Source organism: Perognathus longimembris, chromosome 1 (genome assembly GCF_023159225.1).
Source record: "Perognathus longimembris pacificus isolate PPM17 chromosome 1, ASM2315922v1, whole genome shotgun sequence".
In the NCBI taxonomy this organism is placed as follows: domain Eukaryota; kingdom Metazoa; phylum Chordata; class Mammalia; order Rodentia; family Heteromyidae; genus Perognathus; species Perognathus longimembris.
In genome coordinates, this window is record NC_063161.1 from 141,099,495 (window position 1) to 141,126,341 (window position 26,847).

General features: G+C 41.2%; 2 protein-coding genes across 3 annotated transcripts in view; both read right to left on the minus strand.

The window, feature by feature from the left end:
* Ctnnal1 (catenin alpha like 1) overlaps nucleotides 1-13,188 on the minus strand; it is a 55,761-nt gene extending 42,573 nt beyond the window's left edge. Inside the window, exon 1 of the mRNA XM_048338666.1 lies at nucleotides 12,980-13,188. Within this exon, the coding sequence (XP_048194623.1) occupies nucleotides 12,980-13,120 (141 nt within the window). The 5' untranslated portion in view covers nucleotides 13,121-13,188. The remainder of the gene's footprint in view (nucleotides 1-12,979) is intronic.
* A 5,684-nt stretch (nucleotides 13,189-18,872) lies between these two features.
* The window catches only part of Tmem245 (transmembrane protein 245), a 78,532-nt gene continuing 70,557 nt past the window's right edge, over nucleotides 18,873-26,847 (minus strand). Inside the window, exon 16 of one of the 2 annotated variants that reach the window (XM_048338652.1) lies at nucleotides 18,873-19,722. In XM_048338652.1, coding sequence (XP_048194609.1) covers nucleotides 19,677-19,722 — 46 coding nt within the window. In that variant the 3' untranslated portion in view covers nucleotides 18,873-19,676. The remainder of the gene's footprint in view (nucleotides 19,723-26,847) is intronic. The other variant, XM_048338645.1, reaches the window with a different exon arrangement.

The following is a 26,847-nucleotide window of genomic DNA, read 5'->3' on the forward strand; positions in this document are numbered from 1 at the left end:
GGGTCTCCATTGGGCAGAAAGCAGCAAACAGAATCTCTCAGCCTCTTATAACATTAGTATTATTTGTGATCTGATTTCTACCCAAAAGCCTAACCTATGGATTTTGGGAAAACAAGACTATTCCAATCATAGGAGAAAATATGGGCAAAAGCTTAAAAGAATGTGAGAAAAACCTCACTAGAAACTGGAGTGAAAAAATGGTCCTGAGGTTGGAGACATGGCTCTGTTGGTAGAGTGCTAGACAATGAGTGAAAGCAACAAGTACCAAGATTGAGTCCCAGTCTCAGATCTAAAAAAAAAAAAAGTCCTTATTTTCTAGCTAAAAAATATCATTTAGAAATATGGGAAGGAGAGAAAAAGGTATACCTAATGGTGGTCCAGGTTCTACCTGGTCTATTCCTGCTGCTTACAGTAGAATGTAAGAGAAGACAGAAATAAGTTAGGGGTTAAAAAAAATATATATCAGAACTTTCTGTTTTGAAAATTCCTAACCAGATGGCACACCTGATAAAAGAAAGAATAACTCCCAAGCAAAGATGAAATCCAGAGCACTGTCAATAAATAGTGATCTAAAGATAAAGCTAAGGGTGTGGCCATAAAATCATATGTGAAGATCTCAGAAAGATGGAAGGTGGAGCTCTAGACAACTATTCAGTTGAACAGGTTTCCTAAGAAGTCTAGAGATGTCCTTCTATAGCCCCAGCAGAAGCCCAAGTTAGAGAAAAGCGTAAAGACCTGTATGAGTGGCTTTTGCCTAGTATATTTAGTTTCATATGACTTAGAGGAAATCAACAAAATAAAGACAATTAAGTTGGCAGAAATCTCACCAGTTTGGATTAGAAGATGAAACAAAATGATGAAGGATGAAACGAAAAGATGAAACAAAATGAAAGGGAGCATTTTACTATGCAGCTACAAACAAGGGCTCCATTTCATGAAAAAAGGACAACTCAAGACAATTCCTAAGGGGGATTGAAAGTTATCCTCAAGACTATTTTTAATCAAGAAACTGCCAACCTATGCTCTGGTGGATTTCAAATGGCTATAAATCAGTGGTCCATAATTTCCCTATTTTTTTAAACAGAAAGGTATAACAATTTATTCTACATTTCCTATCCTATCTACTTTTCTTTTAATGGAAGTGTTATCCTATAGCTAAGGAAGAGTTACACTTAGGAAACAACATGAAAAAAGAGCATCTAGACTAGATTGAGGCCAGCATCCTGAATTTGGAGCTGATACCAAGGTTTAGGAGAGGCCCTTAGGAAGGAAGGTAAACCATTTGTAACCAAACACTGGAGTATGGTAGATTTTGCTACTCCTCCCTTCAAGAAACAGAGTGTCAGTCTCATTGCCTTGAATACAAGCTAATGTAATCACTCACTATCAACTAGATGAAGCAAAATGACAGTGTGCTATATATACTTAAGGGAAAGTCAGGAAGTCACTGCAGTTACTTATCTTTTATACTCTAATATTATTCTCTCTAGAGGAAGCCAGTGTCAATGTCATGAAGACATTTGATCAGTCCTATGGAAAGGCTCACATGATGAGTAACAAAGACTGACCATCATCTAGCAAGACCTCATACCAAAGGACAAGAGTGTTTCAGAACCATTCCTGGATCCCTAATTAAAAGAACTTGAATGAAGCTGGGCATCATGGCTCATACTAGTAATCCTAATTACTTAGGAGTCTAAGATCAAGAGTTGTGTTCCTAGATTGCAGTTCATATATGTGTCCATACAATGAAAATTCATATATTGAAATCATATCCCTCAATGTGATGGCATTAGAAACTGGAGTCTTTAGGAAGCAATTAGGTCATAAGTGCAGAGCCTTCTTGAACAGGGTAAGTGGTAACTGTGCCTATTATTAAAAAAAAAAAAATTCCCAGTCAGATCCTTGTCCCTTTTCTACCACATGAGGACAATAAGAAGACATTCATCTCTGGTCTCTGGTCTAGAAAGCAAGCCTCCCAGGCACTTGAATACATTGGCACCTTGATCTTAGATTCCTCCAACCCCCAGAACTGTGAGTAATAAATTTCTGTTGTTTGTTTGTGGTGGTGAGGAGAACTCCCACATGCTAGGCAAGTGTTCTGCCTTGGTATTTTTGTTATAATAGATAGCATGGAGTAAGGCAGTGATGTTCATTAAATCCTTCACTTACATAATGGTTAAAATATTCAGTTACAAAGAAAAGATCTTGCCAAGCACCAATGGTTCATGCCTGTATCCTAGCTACTGAGGAGGCTGAGATCTGAGGATCACAGTTCAAAGCCAGCCCAGGCAGTGAAGTCTGTGAAACTCTTATCTTCAATTCACCACCAGACAAACAGAAGTAGCACTGTGGCTAAAAGTGGTAGAGCACTAACTAGCTTTGAGCTGAAGGGCTCAGGGACAGTGCCCAGGCCCTGATTTAAGCCCCACAACTGAAAAAAAAAAAATTTAAGGAAAGAGAAGATCTTGCATCTAGGCTAAAATATTAACCAATGTTCTTTTCCAAAACACACACTTTGCATTCACTACAAGCATCTTCCCAGTGCAAAATTAGGTGTGGCTGTCTTCCTTCTTCCTCCTTCTCCAAGCGGGCTGAGAAATGCTCACTCCAAATGCAGATAGGCCTTTAAAATTGGCTTTTAGGGAAAGCAACTAAATTAATAATTTCTCATTAAAAGATCTATCTATGCCCTAAAATTATTTTCAAGCTTTTAAAAAAGGAAAGTTCCAAAGTTAAACTGTTGATTATTCAAAAAAACAAATGAGAACTAAAGGAAAGCCTCCAAGAAATACAAATCTGGTCATCTTTCAACTCTATGAGTATGTTTTTTTCCACTGTTTCATACACACACATATTTTAAACATAGTTTGATGAAATTGAGATTAAATTTCAATCTCCTTATATAAAATGTGAGACTAAGCACAACAATTTCAAGAATTAGAATACATGTCTTACATACATTAAATTACTTCAGGTTTATATTTGAAGTATCTAACGCATGCTTACTATTATTGGGGGTAAGTGCAGTGGCTCACGCCCACATCCTCAGCTATTTGGGAGGCAGGCATCCCAGGAGGAGGATATGTCTGACACCAGTCGAGGAGGTGAGGGGGGGGGGGTCAGGGGGCAGGCGAGTTATCAAGAACCTGTCTCAAACAAAGTAGGCCTGGTGGCACACATCTGTAATCCCAGATGTGTAGAAGGGGTAGGCAAGAAGATTATAACATAAGGCCAGTCTAAGCAAAAGTTGCAAGACTTACCTGAAAAATATTAAAGCAAAAGAGAGTGAGGGAGCATGGCTCAAGCAGTAGAGCATTTGCTGGACACATTTATTAGTACTGCCAAGAAGCAAAGCAGGAAAAAAAATATATTTGCACCAGGTCACACCACCAGGAGGCAGCCTACAATTTTAATGACTGTGATACCACTTTTATCTTTTAGGATCCCGTGCAAGGATTAAGGAAAACACTGTCAGTGCAAGTGCTTGGTATACCACAATAAAGATTTCCACCATTGGGCAGAGACTGTGGCTTAGTGGTAGAGTGCTTACCTAGCATGCATGAGGCCCTGGGTTCGATTCTTTGGTATCACATAAACAAAAAACAAAAACAACAACAAAAACATAAGATTTCAACTACTATTCAGAAAGGAAAAAAAAAGAACAGGACACATATTACATGGAAAAATCATAACTTGGAGGTGCTCTGGCAGTCAGATCTAGAGAATATCCTAGAGCAGGCTCAGAGAAGCCAGAAAAGTGAGCAGAGACAGCAACCCATGGGGAAGCAGGATGATCTGATGTGCTTAAGAACTGGTATGGTGTAAAAGGATAAGAACCAGGGCATGCTACTACCATCCAACAAAGGATGTCATAAAGTACAAACACACCAAAGACTGTCCCAGCAGTTAAGGGCACAGACTTGAGTATAGAAACCTGGCTGTGGTATAGGACGTGGAGCTGTGTATCATCCTTCCTGTGTCAGTTCTCATCTGTGCAAATGAGGACCATAATGATACCTATCACATCAGTTTTTGTTGGGAGGAGGGAAATGAACAAATACAAAACACTGTACTTAGAACAGTATCTCATGTAATCTGTACTACATGATTATTGGGGATACTGAAGGTTTCTAGGAGTTTTGTTCTCTCCTTGTGCTTGTGATGCTCTTATTGTGTAGAATGACTGACAGCAAATCCTCGACAGAAATGGACTTTCTTAGCTTATTCATCTACATCATGAAAAGGCACGAGACCAAGTAAAGAAAGCCAGGAGGAAGAAAAGTACACAGCCTAATTGCCTGGGACCTGAAGAATAATTTTAAAGCCTGCTTGAAACAGAGAAATTCATCTTTAATTCATCAGTAATTTCTCAGAATTATGAGGATGTGAAATCAGCTAATGAGTTGTAGAAAACGAAATGGAAGCGAGCACCCCAATCATGAGAGTTTGCTTTCAGAAGGTCAGAAAGTAGACATTTTCACTCATGTACAACTGTTGTAATCTTTGAGTTTTATCTTTGCAATTAAAACATGCTTGTGGGTTGGGAATGTGGCTTAGTAGTAGAATGCTTGCCTAGCATGTGTGAAGCCCTGGGTTCTATTCCTCAGTGCCACATAAACAGAAAAGGTTGGAAGTGGTTCTGTGGCTCAAGTGGTAAAGTGCTAGTCTTGAGCAAAAACAAGCCCAGGCCTTGAGTTCAAGCCCCAAGACTAGCAAACAACAACAACAACAACAAAAATGCATCTATTGATATATACAAATCAGTCCAGAGTAGAGAAGGCCCTTTATCTCTTTATCTACAATTTACTGAAACAAAGATTCTGGAAAACTTCCAGGGCAATGCAAAGTGACATAGGAAAATGAAGTAAGCTACCTTAGGAATATAAGGAGTCTGGCAATGGTGAATGAAGGAAACCTACCAGACAGGGAAAGACTAGTAGGCAATAGAAAAACATTCCACACAAGGGTGGGGCTCTGGGGAAGGTAGCCTTCTTCACTTCCTTAGATAAAAACATTGTAGCTCCTGAGTGGGAGTTTTGACTGGAAGACTAAAGATTATTAAAGGAGGTGAGAGGTTGTTCTGCAGGAAATATACTTAGTTCTTAGCCTGGAGCTTTTCAAAAAATTAAATTGTAATATATGCAACATATAAGAGCACACAGAACAGAGAGGTGTGGGGGGAGGGGGAGGGAGTGCTTTTAAAGAAACAACAGGACTACCCATGCCCCACCACCAAGCTCAGGAAAACAAGCCAATACCTGACAGCCCACATATCCTGCTGGCTCCTCCCTGTACATAGCACCTATCTCTCTCACCCCATAATATATCATAGTGCTGATTATGTGCTCATGCTCCCTTGCTCCTTTATAACTCTGTTGCACTTAGGGTATAACCTTAAATCATGTAGTTTAATTGCACCTGGCTTTGAACTTAGTATGTTTTGCACTTAATATGTTTTGAGGTTCATCCATATTGATCATTATAGCTGTGGCTCATTCATGTTACTAACATATAGTATCTCATTGAATGAACATTCAAATTTGTTAAAATCATTGCGGTACTTTCCAGTTTGGGACCAGTACTCTACTGCATGGGACCAGTACTCTACTGCATGTTGCAGGGCTTCTCTGTGGTATAAAACTTGAAGAAGAGTTACTAAGCCATGGGTAATACCCACCTTCAACTTTGTTTTTATTTCAATATTACATTTTTTAAAAACAGAGTCTCACTAGGTCCAGGCTAGCCTCAAACTCACAATCTTCCTGACTCAGTCTCCCATGTGCTAGGATTACCATGCCCACTCCCTACTTTCTATTTTATTTTAGTTCATCCTTTTCTTTTTCCAGTGCTGGGGATTAAATCTTGACAAAAATGGACTTTCTAAGTCTGCAGCTCTGCCACAGAGCTACAACCTCAAGTCACCACTTTAAAATTAGACTACAACCAGTTTCCGAATATGGCTAAGTGACTTTCCTACCATCTCCACATTTCTCATGTCACTGTAGTTTTAGATTGAGTTTCTAATGAAGCTGAACATCTTTTCATTAATCTTTTGGTTGCTGGTTTCTTCCCCTCTAAGATGATTACTACTCTTATTGGCCGTTAATGGTTAATCTTTTAATTTTTGGTTCATTTAAGCATTTTATTTATTCTAGGTATTATCAATCATTTCTTGGTTATTAGAGACAATCATATTATCCCACTTTATGGTTTACCATACCTTTTATAATTTTTTTAAATGGTACTGGAGTTTGAATTGGGGCCTTCACTTGTTGGACAATTGCTCTGTGCAGCACTAAGGTACATATCTAATACTTTTTTTTTTTTTTTGGCCAGTCCTGGGGCTTGGACTCAGGGCCTGAGCACTGTCCCTGGCTTCTTCTTTGCTCAAGGCTAACACTCTGCCACTTGAGCCACAGCGCCACCTCTGGCCATTTTCTGTATATGTGGTGTTGGGGAACTGAACCCAGGGCCTCATGTATACGAGGCAAGCACTCTTGCCACTAGGCCATATCCCCAGCCCTATCTAATACTTTTTGTCCTGCCTATTTTTCAGATGAGTATCCTTTTCTGTCCAGACCCATGCCTGAATCTCCATCTGCCTATTTCACACTTCTAGAAGTAGCTGTGATAACAATTATCTAGCACCATGCCCAGTTTCATCTTTTGAGATGGGGTGTTGAGAACATTGTTGCTTGGGCTGACATTGAATAATGATCCTCTCCAGCTCAGCCTCTCATGTAGCTGGGTGACAGGCACATGCTCAGCTATTGGCTGAGAAGGGTTCTCTAGTATACACATGGCCTGGCCTCAAAACACCATCCTCCCAGTCTCAGCTTCCCAAGTAGATAGGGTTACATGCATGAGCCACTGGCAGTAGGCTGTGATGAAACATGTTTCAAGGTGGTTGTTAGGTTTTTCTGATAGGATTTTGCTATAGCCCAGGCTGGCCTTGAACTTGGATCCTCTTGCCTCCCTCCCAAACACTGGCATTGACTCCTATACTTCGATAATTTCTTCATGCTAAAGGATCAAATTTAACATCCTTTGCTTAGAGTTTGTACTTTTGACATAATAAATTCTTTTTCACAAAAAAGTCATGAAAGGGCTGGGAATGTGGCCCAGTAGTAAAGTACTCGCCTCGTATACCTGAAGTCCTGGGTTCAATTCCTCAGCACCACATATGTAGAAAACAGTCAGAAGTGGTGCTGTGGCGAAGCCAGGGACAATGCTCAGGCCCTGAGTCCACACCCCAGGACTGGCAACAAAAACAAAACAAATAAAAAAGTCATGAAAATATTGCCCATCCGTTTAGTTCATAGTTATATCTTTAACCCATCTGGAATTAATGTGTGTGTGTGTGTGTGTGTGTGTGTGTGTGTGTGTGTGTGCGTTCTCTTTATTTTTCTTCTATTTTTTGGTTTTTCTTTTTTGACTATGAAAATTGATTACTAGTGTGTTTTCATCATCAAAATTTGTAATCTTGGTCTTTCTTTCTTGCCTTATAAAGTGCCAAAAGAGACCCAGGGACTACTTCAAGGACCTTAAAGCAGTCTCCTGGAATGTCACCAACAGCATGACTTTTTGGGCCAAATCCAGCAAACAAAATGTCATCATTTTCTTCAGTAAAGTTCAAGCAATCATCACTGGGTACACAAAAGCTATGGTTTTCTTGCCATTCTTTTTCTTTTTTTTTTTTTTTTTGCCAGTCCTGGGCCTTGAACTCAGGGCCTGAGCACTGTTCCTGGCTTCTTTTTGCTCAAGGCTAGCACTCTGCCACTTGAGCCACAGCGCCACTTCTGGCCGTTTTCCATATATGTGGTACTGGGGAATTGAACCCAGGGCTTCATGTATACGAGGCAGGATCTCTTGCCACTAGGCCATATTCCCAGCCCTTCCTTGCCATTCTTGATCAGCTGTAGAATTTAACAGTTCGGCCCTTTGCCTCCAAATGGGTTGGCCTTCAGAGATGTACCCAAATGCTCTTTTTTGTATTATCATGCCACAACTTTGGAGCTTCTCAGCAGTATGAAGACCATGATACTTGCCCATCTTGCCAGCACCATGGGTCTGAGGAAGAGCTTTTTTTCTTTATATTTATTTATTTTTAGAATTTATTTTTTAAACACAGTGTGGGACAGAGGTCCAATTTCATGTATTTCTGCTTATATATCAAATTGTCCTTGCCTCATTTTGTAAAAAAGTTCTTCCTTTCTTCACTGACCAGTAATGTCATTTTTCCAAGTTTCCATGTATGAATGGATCTGTTCCAGGTCTTTCTATTGTATTTTGCTAGCCTATTTTGCTCCTCTTGTTCTTATTTCCACATTAGAGCTTTACAATAAATCTTGAAATCTGGCAAAGCAAGTCTACCCACCTTATTTCCCTCTGGCTATTCTTCACCCTTTGATCTGTCAAATAAAATTTTAGAAGTACTTTAGTCAAATTCTACCTAAAACTCCTGTTGAAATTTTCATTGGAATTACATCATGTTTTAGATCAAGAAAAAAAAACCCTGAAATATGCTTATGATACTGTTTTAATGTAGGCATGAGAAGTGCCCAATCTCTCTCACTTGTTTAGATCTATTTTACCTTTTGAGAAAAAAAGTTTCCATAAAGTTTGGCATCACACACACACACACACACACACACACACACACACACACACACTTCTAGGAACCTCATATTTTGCTTCTTTGTTATAACTAAGTCCCATTCTTTATAATTAATTTGATATTAGAGAAATGCAATTATCTGTAGTACTCCATATTTTGTGAGGTTGCAAAACATTCCTAATTTTAAAAATTTATTCTCAGACTCTTTTTTGTTTGTTTGTTTGTTTTTGGATCATTTGTGGGGCTTGAACTTTGGGCCTGGGAGCTGTCCCTGAGCTCTTTTGCTCAAGGCTAGCGCTCTATCACTTGAGCCACAGAGCCATTTCCTATTCTCATGCTCTTTATGAGTTTTCTGTATGGAAAATTTTTATCACAATGAGACTTTTGGTTTTTGTTTTCCTGTCTCTATACCTTGTCTTCTTATTTCTTCTCCTTGTCTTGTTACATTGGCTGGAATTTTTTTTTTTCAGCACAAGTCAACTAGAACATAGGATAGCAGGAACCTTTCTGGTTTCTGCCTTTAGTTTCATGTACATACCTTAACAGGATAAAGACTTTTTTCCCTAGAAATTGTTTTCCCAATGCTGGGGATGGTGTTTGTTTTTTTAACCCAGGGTTTCACACATGGTAGGAGAGCACTGTTCCAATGAGCTAACTCCTTAGCAACAAAGAATTTTTCTATTACTAGTTAACTGAGTGCTTTTTATCACTATTAGAATAAGGTAAATGCAATTGAATGCTTTTGCCCATATCTGTTGTTAAACACATACATGTTGGGCAGGGAATGTGGCTTAGCATTAGAATGCTTGCCTACAATGCATGAAGCCCTGGGTTCAATTCCTCAGCACCACATAAACAGAAAAAGCCAAAAGTGGCACTGTGGCTCAAGAAGTAGAGTGCTAGCCACAAGCAAAAGGAAATCAGGGACAGTGCCTTGGGCCCCAAGTTCAAGCCTCAAGACTGGCAAAACCAAAAACAAACAAACAAAAACATGTTTTGTAGTTTATCAAGCTGGTAAATTATATTCTTTTCAAACACTGACACAACCTTATATTTCCTAGGATACAACTTATAACTCAGGACTTTCTAGAGTTCTGATTGACTCAGGGCATAGGCTCAGAACTTTTCACTTGGTGAGTCAGAAGGGAGATGACAGCAAAATAGGAGCTATCTACTTTAATCTGTATAATATCAATCTTACTGTTTACCCCAAGGTTCTCCATAGTATAATTTTGAGTTCATCCTATCCTTTCCTGAGCTCTCAAACCACTCACTACTGGTGTTCATTTGGTAGTTGACAAGTGCTTTATGATACATATCCCATCTACCATCTAGAATATATACACTTAAATAGCAACTGGCAAATGCACAATAAATCATTCTTTGAACTTCTTAAAACATCCTTGTGGATGAGGTTCAAAGCAAAGAAATGAGTTGAATAATAATGCTTAGAAAAGAGACAAGAGACATCTGGACATATGTTTTCTAGAGAGCTGAACTTTAAATCTCTGCTCACTAACACAGTAAAATCATTCTTAATTACACTCCATATTTTTCTGCCTTGTTAACAGTATTTTAATCATACTTTATGCATTTCATGCTGAGGAACAATCATTAGGAGTATCAGTATCATATTATGACAGAGATACAATGTAGCTGACAGAGATATAATGTAGGGCATGTAGATACAATGTAGCAGACATAAACTGTGACACTGAATAAGGAATAGGAAAGACAGAAAAGAGGAGAGTGGGGGAAGAGGTAATCACTCTTTCACTCCAGAATTCTACAATAAATACTAGGAGGTACAGATACATTTGTAGAAGCAAAATACTATAAAATGTTATAAGTTGTCTAAATTGCAACTTGCTTCTCCACTGTGGAGCTTTTCCATACCTCCTCAAAACTGACTTCACTGCCTCTCCTCTCTAGGAGACACAGTCTACTGTAGTAGCTAAAAGCACAGACTCTGGAGCCAGGCTATCCTTGGTTCAAATCCCAGCTTGGCACTTAGAGGTACCACAACTAATGACAAGTTACTTTATTTCACTAGCCCTGTTTCATTATTTGTGTCATGAGAATAAACATGTCTCTACTTCACAGGATTGTTATTAGAGTTAAAGGAGTTAATATTTACAAAGTACTTAAGAGTGTGGCCTGGCACGTGATTATATTAAATAATGGATAAAACACTATCAATCTGAAGTCAATTACTCTGGCATAAACATGGCTGCCGTTTATTTCTCATTTGGGTTTGTTTGTTTGTATGTGAAGTGCTCCTCTGGAGGAAGGAAGGCAGAGTGGACTAAAGGATCTCAGCACTGCATCCCGTGGTCATTAGGCAGGGAGAGGAAGAGTTTGGAGAAGAGCAGGGAAGAGTGTCAGGCATTCTTCACAGCTCTGTTAACCACGTGAAACACATACACAAGAACTGGCTGTTTATTTAATTAATCTGCATAACAGAAATCTAGGGGCAGGGCACTGTTTTCAAATTATTTCGAGGCTGGCTAAGCTGGAGAAGAAGTAGCATTTAAAAGTCTATGGATCAGGGGCTGGGAATATGGCCTAGTGGCAAGAGTGCTTGCCTCCTACACATGAAGCTCTCGGTTTGATTCCCCAGCACCACATATATGGAAAACGGCCAGAAGGGGCGCTGTGGCTCAGGTGGCAAAGTGCTAGCCTTGAGCGGGAAGAAGCCAGGGATGGTTGGCTCAGGCCCTGAGTCCAAGGCCCAGGACTGGCAAAAAAAAAAAAAAAAGGTCTATGGATCAGGAGGCTGGGAATATGGCCTAGTGGCAAGAGTGCTCCAGCACCACATATACAGAAAACAGCCAGAAATGGCACTGTGGCTCAAGTGGCAGAGTGCTAGCCTTGAGCAAAAAGAAGCCAGGGACAGTGCTCAGTCGCTGAGTCCAAGCCCCAGGACTGGCAAAAAAAAAAAAAAAAAAAAAGTCTATGGATCAGGGCTGGCCTACTGGTAACAGTGCTTGCCTCCTATACATAAAGCCCTGGGTTTGATTCCTCAGCACCACATATATAGAAAAAGCCGGAAATGGCGCTGTGGCTCAAGTGGTAGAGTGCTAGGCAAAAAGAAGCCAGGGACAGTACTCAGGCCCTGAGTTCAAGCTCAGGACTGGCAAAAAAAAAAAAAAGGCACCGGTGGCTCACACCCATAATCCTAGCTACTCAGGAGGCGAGATCTGAAGATGTCAGTTCAAAGCCAGCCCTGGCAGAAGCGCCCAAAGAGCCAGACATGGAGCTCACTAGCCTTGAGCAAAAGAAGCTCAGGACAAAATGCAGCCATGAGTTCAAGGCTCAGGACCAGCAAATAAATAAACAAACAAACAAATAAAAGAATTCTATGGATCAGCGACTGCTGCCCCAACACTGAGTGAACATGTAGGGAGGCAGCTAGATGTCAGAGTTGGTAAGACTTTTATTAAAAAAAAACAACAACAACACAAAATTAGACTCCATCTACCTCTAAAATCTTGATAATCCTGGCATGAGTCACCAAGATGTTACAGCCTAAGTATGAGTCACACACCAAGGGCTGCCAAAAGCACAGATTCTTCACTCCTGGCAGAGTTTGGCACATCACCACAGATGTAGGTGAGGAATTCTAGCCCTCGGGTCATGTATTCCGCAGCTCAGAGTAACAATAACTTTTTATTTCCCAACCCAAGCACTTTAGGAGACTGGTTCCAGACTCCTTTCGTGGCGGAGAATACAATAAGGCATGAATCCCAACTAGAACTTGGAAAAAAAAAAATAGAGGTGTGCATGCCAGACACACAGACAGAGGTGGACAGGTAGGGGACAGGGACTGGCCCCGGGCAGGGTGGTAGGGTGGAGTCCACACAGGGCCAAGAGCTGGGGACAAAAGCTGAGCTAGCAGGCCAGCAGGAGGGTCCTAGCAGAGTCTGGAGTCGGGGTCAGCCTGGGATGCAAACCGGCACTAGGGTGGGCTGACTAGGGGGCAGCAAGCAGGGCCCCGGTGCCAAGGGGACCCCCCCCCCCGCAAGATCCTCTCTGCCCGCCGCCCGGCCAGCTGGCCGAAGGGACTTCTCTGGGCCCGGGGGCGGGGGGGGGGGGGGCGCAACCCCGAGGCGGATCCTGGGGCTGGGGCCGGACACCTGCTGGGCTCCGCAGCCTGACCGGCTCTCAGCCCCTTTTTTCCAGACACCGGGTGGTCCAGCCTCCCGCCACCTCGGCCGGTCCCACCCTCTCCGGCCTCACGTGGGCCCCCGCGACCGGGACACTGCCGCTCCTCCCGCGCCGCCAGGCCTAGCCGGGGTCGCCGCCATCGCAGGCCGCGCGGGTGGCAGCGGAGGAAGCGCGCGGGGCGCCACTTTTTACCTGAGAAACCAGAGGGAGCAGCGTCTGCTCCACCGAGCGAGTTTTGATCTCGAGTCCCGAGTCGAAGGAGAAGCCTGAACCGCTAGAGTTATGGAGTCCTCCCGCGCCGACACCGCTGGCCGGGCAGGGACAGGCGGCCATGGTCCCCCGCCCGCAGCTCCACCAACGCTCCGCGCCGCTGCGTGCCCGCCAACCAGCCCACGGGTCTGAAGAGGCCGCTCGGCACCGCTCGGCACCGCGCGGCCGAGGCCCCGCCCCGGGACAGCCCCGCCCCCGTGCCACTGCCACAGCCCCGCCCTACAAGCGCCTGCCTGGGGTCCTCTCCCCGGAGCCCCACCCCCTAGGTCAAACCCATCAGTACACCCGACCCCTGTGCTAGGTGGGAAACACCTCACATGGCCACTGGGGAGAAACAGTGGAGGGTCTACTAGGGCCACTTGCCCTCTTACACGAATGGGTCCCCAGCAGAAATTCCAGTTCTCTAGATGGGGGATGGAGAACTTATCAACTCCAAGTTCCTGCAAAGATTTTCCAGAAGTGGTGCTAAGCTTGAAACTGGTAGAGCAGAACCTGAGTCAAGTCTGTGGGGGTGGGACCTCTATATATCCTGGGTTGGGAATTCAACCTATAATCCTTTTCCTGGGTCTTCAATTCAACAGACTTGAATTGAAAAGAGAACATTTGATAATCATGCACTAAGTACCTTACAGACTCAGCAAAAAGGCAGTGCATACTATAGACTGTTTTTGAATTTTTCTTCAAAAGGAAATTACATTTGAAAAGGCTTTGTCAATTGCTCAAGACCATGACCTCTTAAAACTACTTCTAAAGTTACCTAGTGTGGGGTACAGGGCAGTTTCCTAGTAAGGGTTCACTTGAATGAAAAGATCAGGGCACATTTGGGACTGGAGTGGCCTAAGGCTAAGAATGAGTTCCCTCAGCTCAGCTGGACCTGAACTCATAGAGAACCTGTGATATGAGCACTCCTTACCCTCAGGTTTTCAGGAGCAAAGCTGTAAGGAGGCTGTCAGCACCTGCACCCTGTGACGGTCTACATTTAAGCAATACATCAAAAAGCATGCAGAAACATTCTGCCAAGCAAAATCTATCAGGGTAGAAAGGGGTCTGAGGCTGGTTAGTCCATCTTCACACCTTAACAGGATCAACTGGACTGATGAGCTGAATACCATTAAGGTTAGAATTTTGAGAGCTCTCTCCCAAGTACTGTTCAGCTTCCTCTGCCACCGCTACTCAGATATACTAGCACTGAAGATGGCCACGCTGAGGCTTGTTTCCTTCATCCAACATGAACTTCTTGAATTTTACTCTTCTTCCAATTCTTATTCCTCATGCTTCCTATGAACCAGAAGGCCTCCTTCCCATTGCTCCAGCCTCTGTCACAGAGCCTCTGCTGCCCAGCATCCACTCTCTAGATATATCTTCCTTCACATGCACTGATTGCAAAAGAGAAGGCAGGTCTAATACTTGAGAGACAGATGGATGTATGGCTAAATATTGGTGGTTCATTTCTCTACAGCCAGATCAGGATGGTTGCAACTCAATAGCTATACCAGGCAAAAAGTGAGACCTCATTCGACAAACATGCTGGGAGAGAGGCACAAGCCTGTAATTCCAGTTAAACAGGAGGTAGAGATAGAAAAATTGTAGTCCTAAGGCTGGCCTCTGGGTAAAAAACAAGATCCTATCTAAAAATTAGCCTAAAACAAAGAAGAGCTAGTGGTCTAGCAAGTACAAGTCTTTGAGACCAAATTCTAGTAGCCCTCCCCCCACAAAAAAAAGATTTCTCAAGAAACAAGAGGCTGAGTTTACCACTTGATACATTCAATGCTAGCAATTTTATTTCAAAATATAAATATTTTGCATTTTACAAAGAAGTTACATCAGTAGGTTGTCAAAGCAAGTTAAAGCTAAGAAATAGCATTTGTGTAGAATAAAGAATTTTTATTGCCATGTTCAAATGTTCTTTTTCACTTTCAAGCCATCTTTTCTTTGCCTGAGAATGCAGAGAAGATACATTTTCAACAAGCTCAGTCACAACTCTATATCCAATCTTTATTTCACAATCCAATTGTACTTGAAATGCACTCCAGTCACCTGCACAAGTGGCACGCAAAGGACAAAGAAGTGTTTCCTCTAAGACAGCTACAATAAAAGTTACAATTGTGGGCCACTGCAATACAAAATAATCCCATTTCACAATAAACCAAAACAATGTTCAAGAGTTACTTTCTATACTTTTCCTTGCAATATACAAAAAGTAGAAGAGAAGATCAGGTATGAAGAACTTTTGGACTTGGAGTCAGAAGTTCTGCAACTGAATTCTGGCTCCATCCTTTTGTAGTATGAATTTTAGGGGAAGAAATCACGAGAGAGCGAGAGAGAGAAGAAAGACGAGCAAGAGAGGAGTCAATAGAGAAGGAAAGAAATATAAGGGGAAAAGGAGGGAATGAAATGAAATGAAAAGGGAAAAAAGAACAAAATTAAAATATTTTCAGTGCTGAGCAATGACTATAATACTGCCTACCTCACAGGGCTCTTCCCAAAGGTGCCTCAAAACTATAAAGTGCCAAACAAGAGCATTATTAAATGTAAAGTCAATATATCACCACTGCATTTGCACATTAGTTGGTCCTTGAAGACCTTGCAAAATTAAACACAAACACTGATTTTATACACCATCGGTGGAAAAAGAGCCTTTTTAAGTTAAGTATAGCTATGACAGCAAGTTTCCTGTCTAGCATCTTACTAAGCTGTTGGGATTTATTACAGATCACACAGCATCACAGTAATAGACTCACCACTAATCTTAAAAGACCTGTAAACTTGATTAACCTATTATTTTCCAAAGGCCCCACAGTCCCATGAGATAAGTGGAGGAAAGGATTAGAGTTCAATCTAAGGTCAAAAAGTCCTTGTCTCTCCTATAAATTCGCAACATATCATAGCATGGCAAAATAAAATAAAATAAAACCAATCCTCTTACAAGTACAGGGAAAGGAAATAAACTCAGCATTCTTCAACTTTAATTGACCATGGAGTTTCCTCTCATACACATTTTGTTTCTCTTACAACATCTATTAACGATTCTTGGAACTACTGCCCTAAGAAATAAATCTTGCCAAAAGCTGCTCAACTGTAAGGAAAAGGGAAAGAAGTAGAACATGGGATTAGAAAAAGAAAAATCAGATTCCACTTCGAGTTCTGTGGGTTAAACTAGCCCTGTCTTATCTGGTACACTACTTGAACCTATGAGTTTGTTTTCTTTTCTAGAAGGTGATATGATCACCTAGTTACATAAGGCCCATTGTAACACAGAACTTCTATGACTCTTGCAGAAAGAACATCTTCATTTACAATTCTCTTGATTTTTTTTTTTTTTTTTTTTTTTTTTTTTTTGGCCAGTCCTGGGCCTTGGACTCAGGGCCTGAGCACTGTCCCTGGCTTCTTCCCGCTCAAGGCTAGCACTCTGCCACTTGAGCCACAGCGCCGCTTCTGGCCGTTTTCTGTATATGTGGTGCTGGGGAATCGAACCTAGGGCCTCGTGTATCCGAGGCAGGCACTCTTGCCACTAGGCTATATCCCCAGCCCCTCTCTTGATTATTTTTAAACTTTCAGGAAACTATTCAGTTTTCAGTTATGTGTATTTTTTGCAAGCTCTCAAAAAGTTAATGAAATAAAAATGCTTTGATGGCAAAATATGTAGACAAGACATTAAGAAAATAAATAAAAAGCATGTGGTCTTGGCAGGAGCTAGCATTTGGGAGCACAATGCCAGAAGTGATTCCATTGCAAAAAGGGTACTCAAGTATCCTACCACAAAACTCTTGGAGGGCCTTTGGAGGCCCTTCAAGGAGGCTGTAAGGTCAGGTTCTGTGTTTGTTTCTCATAAATTCTAAGGTTTCATGGTCTAGATAGATCATCTAAATTAATTTGTTCTCATTGTTTATAGCCTGGATTTGTATTTTATCCCAGCACTGACTCTTCCAGAACACATAAAACCAACAGGGACTATGAAGACACGAGGTATTTCCTCCCATGGGATCATGCTAGGGGCCCCATTAGCCCAAGATCTCATCAGCAAACCCTTCACCACTTCCAGAGCTGCAAAGTTTACTAAAATACCAGGTCTCCATGTAACATGTCCTAGGCATCTTCCCACAGCCAAGAACCAGCTCCACTAGTCTCAGAGACCAAGAGGAGAGGCCAGCTAAAACTCTGGTGGAAGAAAGGGCCAGGAAACCCTACAATTCGAAGCCTCATAGAGGTCACTTTTAGGAACAGTGGATAGAATTCAAGCAGGACTTACATGACATGGAACAAAAAAGTCCTGTACCTTGTTTCCTTTTAGACAAGAGAGAATCCTGAAGTGTTGTAAATTTTTATCTTTCCCTGACACCACTCCCTTTGTTTACAACTGAATAGTGAATGTGGTCTGGAAACTAATCTTCAATGAATCTGTAAAATACCAATATTCTGTGACATATTTCTGCACTCAATTTTTATTGAAGCTACTTCTATTTCACAAATTTTATTATCTGTTGCTAAGGAAACTTCCTTTTTCTGTGTCAAATTCTGATGGAATCTCTTCAGGAAAGGTTATCTTTGAGGCCTGATTGACCCTACCTTTTTATACAGACCACCTAATCTCTGTCTTTTCCAAATGAAAACACTATGAACCCACCATCCTGTATCTGCTGGCTGGCCCCTCATTCTCAACTTCCAGGATGGTAGACTTCCTAGTGCTAAGCTTCACAGCAGCAGTGGAACAGTTCAAGTTTCCTGATCAGGACTGAGGCACCTCTGCCCCTAATATTTCAGGGTAGCAGCTCTAAATCTAAGCTCTTCTCTTACAGCTCAGAGTTCTACTAAAAAAAAAACAAAAAACAAAAAAACCTGGTATTAATACAAATCATGTTCCCACCAACAGTCATACATTAGCTCCAATTTTAATTTTTGCAGTATTACTTTAAAAAGCACTTCAGTGGAAAGTATATATGCACATTAACTCATAGTCTTTGCCTCTTATGAGTGTGTGCTAGTTAACAGCTGTAAATTTAGCACTGTCAAGTTTAAAAAAAGCAAACCTTGATTCCTTTGTTAACTCTTTTAATGCAATTTTTCTTAAATTTAGCATTGCTAGTGATCTGGCTAATATTTAAGATGGGAAAGGCCCTTGAGAATTATCTCCTGTATACTCTACTCCCTGGCATAGTGCCCTGCCCAGAGTTTTTAGCATCAAGAAATGTGATAATGAACGCATGGACTGAGAGTATAGTTACTTAGTGGTCTTATCACACCTGACGAAAGAGCAGATTGTAAATTCTGAACACAAGTAAGAAAACTTCAAGTAGTACATTACATATTAACAGTCCAAAGACAGCATGGCAACCTTTTCTATATGGGGTTTTTCTTAAGTAGCTCAGATTTGATTATCATTAATTTCCTAGTGAGATGGGTGTTGTTGTTTTTTTGGGGGGGGAATCAACTTTCAACTTGTAAATGTTTTCTGGAAAGCAAATCTTTGATACAAATCCCTTGCATTCCATATTCCCAGGGAGCACAGGAAAGGAAATGTGTTTTAAAAGTGGAGAGGCCTCCGTGCAAGAAGACAGACTCCAGTTCCAGCCCTGTCATTAGCTGTAGAACAAATCTTCATTTATAACAAATGGATAGCAACAAATATTCTAAAGCATAGTACTGGAGAAACTGCCTAAAACATTAGAAGAAATGCTTCGTGTTGGTAGACTGTGAGGTCAGAAAGATCTGAGAACAGATCTTATTATGTGCAACTTTGCATTGGTCACTTTTCTGAACCTTATTTTCCCATCTATGTGAAACTGTTGTAAAATTATAAAATATATAAAATTATAAAATGTGATGTGAACACTGGTAGAAGAAGTTGTGAAATAATATGTGCCAAGGGGCTATACAAAGTGCTGGTTATTGTGATATCAGAGAAAACTTAATTATAGCATGAATTCTATCATGTTGCTATCGTTCACAGCAGCTTAATTGATATTTTAATTCAACACGGCCAATCATGTTTATAATTTTGAGTGACATGAGGAGAAAAAAAAAGAAGAGGGGTAGAACTCTGACCTGTGTTTCATCTGGTTGCAACATAGAGCTGATCCCCAAATAAGCCATCCCATCTTTCCACCTAAGACGTGTACTTCCTCAAAGAGGGGAAGAGACATTATTTGTCTCATTATTAAACAACTACATAGTCAAAACTGAAAGTCCTCTTCATTGAAGAGTGACTGTCACAGAAAAGTTTAAGAACAAACTTCTTAAACAGGAGAAAATTACACTAAATATACTTTGTTAACAGCAGATAGTTTAGAGTTCTTGAAATAACTTTATAAATACATATAGTAGTAGGGATAAAGCAAAAAAAAAAACTTTTTTCAAGCCATGGTACCAGTGTATAAACTGAACATTTTCAAGTCATCCTAGCTTAAGTGTGCAAAACCACATTTCTGAACTCTGAAGTTGTGTTTTGAAACGCAAAGCAGCCCAGAGCAAGTTGTCTCTTGTTCAAGTGTTCTGCCTGAAGGCAAGGAGGCTTCTGCTTCTCTCCTGGGCACAATCAGGCCCAGCTGACAGTAAGAGGCCACGGCTGAGGGAACTCACTGTCCAGGTGGAACTTCCCAGAGAACTAGTGTAGTGAAGCCCATCAATCTGCTGAAGATTTCAGATCTTCAGAGATGTCACGGAAAGTCCTGAAAGGACAAAAGACTTATGATTAGTTATGTATTGGGGGTCAGGGGAAGGGATGAGGCAATAAAATACAGAGGGAGGCAGGAAAGAGGGAGAGGAAAAGGCAAGCGTGTAATATTAACATACAAACTTTACTATCTTTTAGAGCCTTGAAAAGATTAGACAGTCACTATTTTTCTTAACAGACTGCTAGTTGTCCCTTATTCCCTTTTTTTCCCCCTGGGGCTTGAACTCAGAGCCTGGGCACTGTCTCTGAGCTTCTTTTGCTCAGGCTAGCACTCTACCACTTAAGCCACAGTGCCACTTCCGACTTTTTCTGTTTTACTGAGAAATCAAACTCAGGGCTTCGTGTATGCTAGGTAAGCACTCTACCACTAAGTCACATTCCCACCCCCACCCCCCATTCTTTACGAACAAGAATCCCAACTTTTTGCAGAGCCCATTATCTCCCATGCAAGACTACATGCTCAGCTACTTTGAAACCATACTTTAGCAGCATTGTGCAACTTCGGGGCAGCCCCTTAAAGAGAAGGACAATCCTCCTTGTCTCTCTGCCTTATTACTATCTGGAAAGTGGTTATGATTTATGTGAAAGAGAAAAAGCATTTGGATAAAATAGTGATTCCCTGCGTTTTATTAACAAGGAAGAAATGTTAGCCAGCAGAGTCCAAACACTGAAGACTGGGAGCCAGGGCAGCAGCAGATATGGGCTAGGTAGGTCTTTTACCAAATGACTTGTCCTGTTTCTATCCCAGGAGACAAGTGAAGTAAATGCTAATAATTGGCAGGTAGCATCCTGACTGATGGGGGCAGTCTGCTACACACTACAAGGTGCCTACCTCAGGCCAGAGGTAGCTAACCTAACCTGTCTCTGAAACATAATTTTACATTCCTGAACTGCAGTGTCACAGCCAGTTTACATCTGCCTGGTAGCCAAGTAGCCAACCAAGAGTTTATCAAGGAACACGAGTTCTGACATTCATCTTGGAAAAGAGCAGCACATGGGGCTGGAGTACAGCACGCTGGAGAAAGGCTGGACCCAGGGCTTGGAGGAACAGTTACACTAGCCTTGGACTGTCCCTTGACTTTTTATCCACATGAGAAATAAACTTCTTGGCTGTTTATTACACTATTGTTTAGCATTCCATAGATAGTGGATTGGGGGTTCACTTTCTGGTTGTTTTTGCCAATCTTATCTCAAGTGATAAAATGAAGGACAGTTTACTGCCATTCCTTAGGTAGAAGTTATATTGTTCCTTTGTAACAAAACCACAGGTTAAGAAACTCACAAATTATTTAACTTCCAAACACTTGGTAACATTTTTTCAAAATAATTTTCAAGTCTTCAAGTTACATTAGCTTTTGGTCACATCACCACAGTAGAAGTAGAGTGTTCACCTAGCATGCAAGGTGCCTTACATATTTTTTTCTCATAGGCAAATACAGAGAATTTTTATTTTATATCAACAACAAATAATGGTTGTGGTAAGCAGATTGCCCATTTTTTCATTAGAAATAGAACTAAAGCATAATATATAAACTATAACATAAAAATAAGAAACTTCTGGAAACACTTTATAGTGGCAAAAAAAAAAAAAATAAGATGGCAGATAGTCTGCATTGGTACAGGCTCACACACAGTCCTGGGCCAGTCCTGGGCCTTGAACTCAGAGCCTGAGCACTGTCCCTGGCTTCTTTTTGCTCAAGGCTAGCACTCTGCCACTTGAGCCACAGTGCCACTTCTGGCCATTTCCTATATATGTGGTACTGAGGAATAAAACCCAGGGCTTCATGTATAGGAGGCAAACACTCTTGCCACTAGGCCATATTCCCAGCCCAAAGCAATCTTTTTTTTTTTCTCCCTAGTCCTGGGCCTTGAACTCAGGGCCTGAGCACTGTCCCTGGCTTTCCCCCCCACCCTCAAGAATAGCACTCTGCCAACTTCAGCCACAGCGCCACTTCTGGCCTTTTCTATATATGTGGTGCTGAGGAATCGAAGCTAGGGCTTCATGTATATGAGGCAAGCACTCTTGCCACTAGGCCATATTCCCAGCCCCCACACAGCAATCTTATACACAGCAAAAAGTTAGATAGGACAGTGACACGTTAAAGTCTAACCTTTTAGCGCAATGTAGAAAGTACTCAAGATTAAAAAGAACACAGATACATTGTCCAAAAAGAAATGTACTTACTCACTGCCTGACTTACATAACTGTAATCCCTCTGTGCATCATTTTGGAGTAACATTTTTTTATTTAAAATTTTTAAAAGAATACAGGTAAAATGTTACAGAGATTCCCTTCCTGGATGCTCAGTTGTCTCCAAAACTCTTTCAGAGATGGTGTCATAAAGCCTCTTGTACCTCTGCACATGACTCTAACACAGCTCTACTTTCAAAGGAACAACTGTAAGAATTAGGCAAGTTATTGTCTACTGACTAAATCTTTGAAAAAGTTGTAAGCCCTTTCAAAGGTATGATATTACTAAACTCATCCAGTTAAAAATGTGCTGACTGGTTTAAGAATTGGAATGAATGTTGTTTTCTTAAATATTTTTATGTTCTGGGGAAAAAAATCCAAAAATAAAGGTGTGGGAACACACGCACACGTGTGTGTATGTGTGTATATGTGTGTGTGGTGTATGCATATATATTTCTAGCTACCTACCATTTCTCAGTAGTAGCACCACTGATATTGTAGTATACTTTGAGGTGTTTGGCAGCCTTTGAGGCCTTCATGCACTAGGGTTTTGGTGTATTCAGACATGGATGCACCATATCTGGGGGAGAAAATCAGCACTTCTATCATTACCAGAACCATTTCCCTAGGTATCTACTTATGTATTTTTCCATTTTTCCATCTGTTTACAAGCAAAGCCGGCCACAATTTCTCTCCAACAATATGAATTTCAGGTTGCAGTCAATTCTGAAACATCTTAGAAAATTATATAATGAGAAACCCAAAATTGTCCAATCTACAAACTATTTTCCAATACCTAATGCTCACTAATTTATCCTTTTACATATTTCTAAAGTATTTACAACTTTCAGTCTATATGCATTTCCTCTAAATTATGAATGAAAATTCTGCCTCAGAGCAAAGATGCATGAAATAAGATTAACACTGGTTGACTGTGGTGAACTTAGTGACTGCTTTCTGTTGACAAGCAATCTTAGCTATAACTTTGAAATCTATATCTACTCTTCAATATTGCCTCTAGGAAAGCTTGCCTCCAAGAAAGCTTGAAAAAGCTTTTAGGAGAAAGAAAATAAAATGAAACACACTTAAAAAAAGTTATTAGCTGAGCACCAGTGGCTCAAGCCTATAATCCTAGCTACTCAGGAAGCTGAAATCTGAGAGTATTGTGGTTCAAAGCCAGGCCACACAGGAAAGTTATAAGACTCTTATCTCCAAGTAACCACCAGAAAACCAGAAGTGGCACTGTGGCTCACATGTAGAGAGCTAGCCTTGAGCTCAGGGAAAGTGCCCAGACCCAGAGTTCAAGGGCTCATGACCAGCAAAAAAAAAAAAAAAAAAAACCTAGTTACTAAGAATTTTCCTTTTCCGTGCTATTTCTTGGTGCCTGGGTGCCCTTGGTGGTGGTGCTGGCATGTGAATGTGTGTGTGTGGGGGGGGGGGAGCTGAAACCCTCCTGAAAACAAATTTCCTGACCTAGAGGTGCAGAAATGATTTATTTCAGGTGTATTCAAGAAACACAGCTCTAAGTGGTCAACAAGGCTCATAAAACTCTCTGGATTTGGAGTAAATAAATGGATTATCACTGTCTCCAAACGTACTTAATGTCCTTTTGAGACCATCTAATTACAATATTTTTCCCAAACCATGTATATTATTATTATGGTACTAAGAGCTACAGTAGAACAAGCAGTGTGGAATAGGACCATATGGGTCTGAAAAGAAGACCATAGTTCATATTTTACACATCCTCAAAGAGCAACAGGTATTTGTCTATGTTCCATCCTTTGCTCCTTGAAAATGTCATGGCATTTGATTCCTCCAAAGTTACAATGAGACTTTTCCAAATTCATTCTATTCCTATCTCCTTCTTTCACGCAGATGTTTAACTATTTTCTAACTTAAAAATACACGATTTGAGAGATACAGAGGATGTAACAGACTAATTTAACTCACCTAGTTAGTTGTGCAGGGCGGCATGTACAATTTCGACTTACACTGCACACAGGTACAAACTCAAAGGAGACAGAAATTGCTGTGACTGGCTAAGCACATCTGTGTTTCCAACAAGTCTAGAATGAAGTTCTAAGGCTCAAACCTTTTATTAGGCTCAAAGGTATACTGAAAAATCTTTTTTTTTTCATCTGATCTGCTTTTGGTTTTACTAATCTTTAAACACATCAGATTTATTTATATTTTTTTTTTTACTTTTTATTTGCCAGTCCTGGGGCTTGGACTCAGGGCCTGAGCACCGTACCTAGCTTCCTTTTTTTTTGCTCAAGGCTAGCACTCTGCCACTTGAGCCACAGCGCCACTTCTGGCCGTTTTCTGTATATGTGGTGCTGGGGAATTGAACCAAGGTCTTCATGTATATGAGGCAAGCACTCTTGCCACTAGGCCATATCCCCAGCCCCATAAATGCATCAGATTTTGTGTCCACCAAACACCACTGAGGGATGACATGGCAATACCAAACAAATGAAACTAAGTTCATAATTCCTGAGAGCTTCCCCATCAGTGGGAACAAAATGAAACTAAGGAGTTGTGGCTCAAAGTGGTAGAGCACTAGCCTTGGGTAAAAGAACTCAGGGACAGTGCCCAGACCCTCAGTTCAAGCCCCATGACTGACAAAAAGAAAAAAACAACAACAAAACTTCAGGGCTGGGGATGTAGCTTGGCGGTAGAGTGCTTGCCTAGCATGCATGAAGCTCTGGATTTGATTCCTTGGTACCATAGAAACAGAAAAACCCAGAAGTAGTGCTGTGGCTCAAGTGGTAGAGTACTAGCCTTGAGCAAAAGAAACTCAGGGACAATGCCCAGGCCCTGAGTTCAAGCCCCAAGACTGCCAATCAATCAATCAATCAATCAATCAATAGAAACTAAACATGCATTAGTAATACATGCATTAAGTCTGAACTGAAGAACTGTAGGTGCTATGTGGGTACTCTGGAAGGGCTCCAGCTAGTCCAGGGGGCCTCAGCAATGTTTCTCAGAAGAATACTTTCATTATATACTATGAAACTGGCCTAAATGAGAAAGGGGGTGATAGCTACAGAGGGGACAACTTGGGCAACCATCGCATTGACTTCAGAGAATTAAACCATTCTCTGGTTTAAATCAATCAAAACCAATTCCTGGCAAGAACTAAAATGCCAGGCAGGCAGTACAAAGACATGAATCTGGAGAAACAGACAGAAAGAAGGCATGGAATGGGCTAAAGCAAAGTTTCCAACTTTATCTTCAAGGTCATGGGAAGTCACTGTGGGAATTTTAAGCAGCAAAAGAACATAATATTTACGCTCCAGGACAACCGGAGAGGCTGTGATGTGAAGAACAGATTGGGGGAAGCAAAACTAAAGGGTACGGAAGAGCCAGGGAAGAGAAGAGGCTGCTGAAGAATTCCCAGCATGGGTCATACTACAGAGGATAAAGCATATGGGCAGGGTCAGAAAGTGCTTAATGGGATTTTCAATCCGACAGACAGTGAATCAATACACTCCCTTCCAAATTCTGGCTTCCTTCTCCCTCTCTTACCTTACACCCCATAGACCCTCATGTCCTATGATAATAGGACATGATATGCCACAGTAACAAATTACTTATTTTACAAAGAGCATTCTTAATTGAACTCTGGAAATTTAATTGTGAAAGATATTCAGAAATTAAAATGGCACTTCTAAAAACCATCAATGAGTTACTAGTAACTCAGAAAGAATAGCCAAGTTCCTCCAGGACCCCGTTCCAGTTGTCACCTTCAGTGCTATCAGGTGTGACAGAGCACAAGGGAAGCTTTACTTGGGAGAGGAGCACTCCAGGAGGAGGGTGGGATAGACTCCCACAGCTTCCAGGCTGCTCTCAGCTTTAACAGTGGAGAGACTGCTGTCAGTTTTCTGTAGGAGAAAAGTTATCATATCATGTCTTATTATCCTAAACTCCCCCACCCCCCCAAAAAAAATCAATGAAGTACTCTAAGATACATAATTACAAAATGTTTCTGCCCTTCTCCACAAATAGCCCAAGTATAACAAAGAACAGAAGAGGTCAGAGTTCCCATTACTGACTCAAGGCTAAGACAGTTTTGACCTCAATGCTGTGCTTTAAACCACAACATTCACCACTATCCTAATACTGGATCACCTCTCTCAACATCGAGATGCAGAGAAAGCCTGCCCCCCAACCGAGTCTCTCCTATGGTAAACAAAGCTGCCCAAATGACTGAAGACAAAAGGAGGACAAAGAAATAGTCTTTAAAAGGTGTCTTTTCAGTCTGAGGACTGCAATTGCTTCTGTAATTAAGAGGTGTGTGCCTAAAGCAACACAAATATCCACTCCCTACTGTCACAAGACAACAATATAAGAGTTCCTAACACCAAGCAGTTTAGAAGCCTCTGTACTACTCCCTCCCAGACCACTGGTTCCTTCAGGTAGAACTGAACATATTCCAAGGACAACACTCTGGTGACAGATGTCATAGATAAACATGTAACTAAACCAGACAGGGCCCCTGCAATAACACCAACTACATTTAAGGAGGAATGAAAAGACAGATGCTCAAACATATAAATGAAAACTGGACTACAAAGGAAAAGTACAAGATGCAATCTATGACAGCATTAAAGTAGCATGAAGGATGAAACCAAACCTTGGGGGCAGGGAACAGGGCAAGATTCTCTGGTGAACTGACATCTGAGCTGAGATTTGAAGAATGATTAGGAGTTAATTAAGAAGGAAGGATAGGGTTGTCCAGATAAAGAAAGTAGGGGCAGAAAGAAGCCCAAAAGAGAATGAGTCTGGTGTATCTTAGGCCCTGATAACCTGCCAGCATGACTCTAGCTGAGACAGAAAAGTAAGACACGCTACAGGAAGGATGAGGCAGGCATAGGCCAGTTCATACTTGGTGGTTCCAATAGTCCCATCAAGGATGTTACTTGT